The following is a 4,144-nucleotide window of genomic DNA, read 5'->3' on the forward strand; positions in this document are numbered from 1 at the left end:
GCTGTGGCTCCAGTGGTAGAGCGCTAGCCTTGAGCTGAAGAGCTGAGGGACAGTGCCCAGGCCCAGAGTTCAGGCCCCATGACCGGCAAAAAAAAAAAAAAAAAAAACCTATATAGAGCACTCTTTTGCAGTTCCAAGGACTGAATTCAAACCCTGCATATACTAGGTGAGCATGCACTCATTTATTTTCATTTTAGGGTTAAGATAGGTCCTGCTAATTTGGCCATAGCTGCTCTGGAACATGTGATCCTCACACCTCCATCTCCTGAGTAGCTGGAATTATACGTAGTCACTACTATGTCCAGCTAGAGTTGTGCCCTTTATTTATTTTTTTGGGGGGGTCTGGTTGTGGGGCCTGAACCCTGGGCCTGGGTGCTGTCCCTCAGCTCTTCAGCTCAAGGCTAGCATTCTACCACTTGAGCCACAGCGCCACTTCGGGCTTTTTCTGTTGTATGTGGTGCTGAGGAATCAAACCCAGGGCCTCTTGCATGCAAGGCAAGCACTCTACCACTGAGCCACCTTCCCAGCCCTAGAGTTGTGCCCTTATAATAAATAATAAACTGGTAAACTAAGTGTTTTTTTGTTTTTTGTTTTTGCCAGTCCTGGGTCTTGAATTCAGGGCTTGGGCTCTGTCCCTGAGCTTCTTTTGCTCAAGGCTAGTACTCTACCACTTGAGCCACAGTGCCACTTCTGGCTTTTTTTCCCCCCCTGTTTACGTGGTATAAAGGAATTGAACCCAGGGCTTCATGCATGCAAGGCAAGCACTCTACCACTAAGCCACCTTCCCAGCCAACTAAGTAGTTTCTTAAGTTTCATGGGTCACTTTAGTGGGCCACAGCTAAAAAGGGAAGCTAGGGGAACTCCAGCTTTAGAGACAGTTGGTCAGAAGTTACACTTAACCCACTGGGTCTGAAATGGAGAGGTCTTGAGGGATTGAGCCTTAATTTGCGGGTCTCTATTAACATCACTGTGTGTAGGACCGCACTGTATCCTGACCAATATATCCAGCCAGTGCTGGACATATTGAACTGATTGGTGCCCAACAATTTCTGGGGGGTGGGGAAAGACTTCTTGCCTTGTTCAGTTTCACCCCAACCTTCAGAGGCCTCCACAGCCTGCGGGGAAAGCCGACCACATCCCCCATTTGTTTCTGGGCTACCAACTCAACTGTCAAAGAAACTTCTGGAAACAGGTGCATTTATCCTATGCAAATTAAAGCACCCAAAAGCCCAAGGCTGTCCCGAGTGTAGCGCCCTGCTACTTGCCCGGGGGCTCACCTGAATTTTGAGCCTGAATTTCCTGATGCCCGAGAAAGCTTTAAGTGCATTCAGAGCCTGGATCTTGACATTGTTGTCCTTTTCGTCCAGCATGTCACCCACCAACATGATGTCATCCGTCGTACAAGCAGAGGCCTGGGGTGTGTGGGGAGATGGAAGAGGCCGGAGGAATCAGAGTCCCTGGGGGTCCGTAGGCACACCCCTGCTGCCCCCCTTCCACAGAGGCCAGGGAAGCCATGCACCCCGTCGCCGGGCAGGGAGGAGGCCGGGCTGGCGTCCCGTGGCTCACCTCAGCCTCGAGCAAGTACACGCAGCGGGTGATGCTGTGCAGAATCATGCTCTTGGCGTAGTCGTCCTGCTTACACTCCAAACAGTTGAGGAGTCTCCGGAGCTCACCCGAGTCCCGCCCATGGCGCTCTCGCTCGATTGCCAGGCCTAGACAGCCACCCAACCCAGTTCAGGCTGTGGACTCAGAAATAATGAAAGTAGGGGGTTGGGAAGTGGGAGAACAGGAACCTGGGGGACAAAGCTGCCCAGCTTATTCTAAAGAGAAATGTGTGTGTGTGTGTGCACGTGTGTGTGTGTGTGTGTGCGCACGCACACAGGTACTGGGGCTTGAACTCAGGGTCTTGCACTTTTGCTTGGCTTTTTTGTTGTTGTTCAAGGCTGATATTCTACCACATGAAACCAAGGCTACTTTCAACTTTTTTTTTTAATCAGTCATGGGGCTTAAACTCTGGGCCTGGGCATAATCCCTGAGCTCTTCAGCTCAGAGACAGCTCTCTACTACTTGAGCTACAGCCCCACTTCTGGTTTTCTGGTGGTTTATTGGAGATAAGAGTCTCACAGACTTTACTGCCCAGGCTGGCTTCGAACCATGATCCTCAGATCTCAGCCTCCTGAGTAGCTAGGATTACAAGGCATGAGCCACCAGTGCCCAGCTACTTTCAACTTTTTACTGATTAATTGGAGTTAAGAATACTTCAGGGGAGGCTGGGAAGGTGGCTCAGTGGTAGAGCGCTTGCCTTGCATGCCTGAGGCCCTGGGTTCAATTCCTCAGCACCACATAAGCAAAAAGAAAAAAGCCGGAAGTGGCACTGTGGCTCAAGTGGTAGAACACTAGCCTTGAGCTGAAGAGCTGAGGGATAGTGCTCAGGCCCAGAGTTCAGGCCCCACAACTGGACCAAAAAAAAAAAAAAAAAAGAATCCTTCAGGGGGCTGGGAAGGTGGCTCAGTGGTAGACTGCTTGTCTTGTATGCTTGAGGCCCTGGGTTTGATTCCTCAGCACTACATAATCAGAAAAAGCCAGAAGTGGCACTGTGGCTCAAGTAGTAGAGAGGGCTAGTCTTGAGCTGAAGAGCTGAGGGGCAGCGCCCAGGCCCAGAGCTCAGGCCTCACAACTGACAAAAAGCAAACAAAAAACAACAACAACCAAAAAAAAAAAAAAAAACCCCGTCTTGCAGATTTGTCTGCCTAGGTTGGCTTTGAACCAGGAGCCTCAGATCTCAGCCTCCTGAATAGCTCAGATACAGGTAGGAACCACCAGTACCTGGCAAGAAAAAGCTCTTTTGCTATCTTCAGGACTGCCATGTACAGTTGTACAGGGAGCGCATTATACAAGGCTACCATACATAATAGTGTTCGTATAATGTCATACGTTTGTCCGTTTACTACCTGCAAATCGGTGCAGGCAGCAACTGGTGTTTCCTTGTGTGCTCTGTACATGGCCCCCAGACAGCCACAAAGGGTCTCACCTCATACACACACCGCGTGGGCTAGAAGAGGCACTGCACACCTGCCCACAATTTCCCCTTTGCTTCAAGTCTCTACTTCCTAGATGAGACATGGAGCCGGGAGCTACAACGGAGGAGCCAGGCAAGTTCTCAAGACTGGAGTCCTGGTAACCAGGCTCCATGCAGGATTCGGAAAACCTGCCTTTGGGGGCTGGGAAGGTGGCTCAGTGGTAGAGCGCTTGCCTTGCATGCATGAGGCCCTGGGTTCGATTCCCCAGTACCACATAAGCAGAAAAAAAAAAAAGCTGGAAGTGGCACTGTGGCTCAAGTGGTAGAGCGCTAGCCTTGAGCTGAAGAGCTGAGGGACAGCGCCCAGGCCCGGAGTTCAGGCCCACAACCGGACCAAAAAAAGAAAAAAGAAAACCTGCCCTTGGAAAACTGGAGATCTACTGTAGAAAGGTCCCAGGGACCCAGAACTAGCTTCTGTCACCCTAGGCTCTGACCCAGGGTGCCGCAGAGTAAGCCTGAGAAAGATGGAGAGAGAAAGGAGGAGAGAGGAACTTGAAGGAGTCACCTGTGGGCTTTCCCCCAGGGGAGGCCTCAGAAGCAGGTGGCTCCTGGGGCAGAGCCCTCTCCCCAGAGGGCAGACACTCACGGGCGATGCAGATGGGTGAGTTGGTGCAGAGGGGCGGTTGACATTTTATACCAGCCTTGATGGCCTTGTAGAGCAGGTACAGGGCTCCAGCACCCGTGGCCAGGCCCACTAGACTTTTTCGGAAGTTCAGATGCTGCAGGCAAGTGGGGAGGCTCCTGCCCATGTCTTCAGCCCTGCCTTGTGCCAGGTGGGAGCCAGGCCCCCGGCCTACCGGCGAGGGCCTTCCGGAACCAGAACTCTGGTAGGGGCTAGGAATCAGGTGTTAGAATTGGAACTCAGAGAGACAATGGGATGGAGGATGGTAATCAGGAAATGCAGCCATGGGGACAAAGGTTCGGTCTCGCAGGAAGCTGGCTTCAAGGGTATAAAAAGGCAGGGGCAGCTGGCACAGGTGGCTCACGCCTGTAATCCGAGCCTATACAGGAGGCTGAGATCTGAGGATTGAGGTTCAAAGCAGCCTGGGCAGGAAAGTCCATGAC

The 4,144-nt window shown here is 51.9% G+C and overlaps 1 protein-coding gene across 1 annotated transcript in view; it reads right to left on the reverse strand.

Annotated features, from left to right (window-relative positions):
* Positions 1-3,952, reverse strand: part of Armc12 (armadillo repeat containing 12) — a 13,181-nt gene extending 9,229 nt beyond the window's left edge. Inside the window, exons 1-3 of the mRNA XM_013029603.1 lie at positions 3,666-3,952; positions 1,567-1,712; positions 1,278-1,412 (exon numbers count right to left, since the gene is read on the reverse strand). Coding sequence (XP_012885057.1) covers positions 1,278-1,412; positions 1,567-1,712; positions 3,666-3,828 — 444 coding nt within the window. The 5' untranslated portion in view covers positions 3,829-3,952. The remainder of the gene's footprint in view (positions 1-1,277; positions 1,413-1,566; positions 1,713-3,665) is intronic.
* Positions 3,953-4,144: the final 192 nt, after the last annotated feature.

This window comes from Dipodomys ordii, unplaced genomic scaffold (genome assembly GCF_000151885.1).
Source record: "Dipodomys ordii isolate 6190 unplaced genomic scaffold, Dord_2.0 Scaffold120, whole genome shotgun sequence".
Classification (NCBI taxonomy): domain Eukaryota; kingdom Metazoa; phylum Chordata; class Mammalia; order Rodentia; family Heteromyidae; genus Dipodomys; species Dipodomys ordii.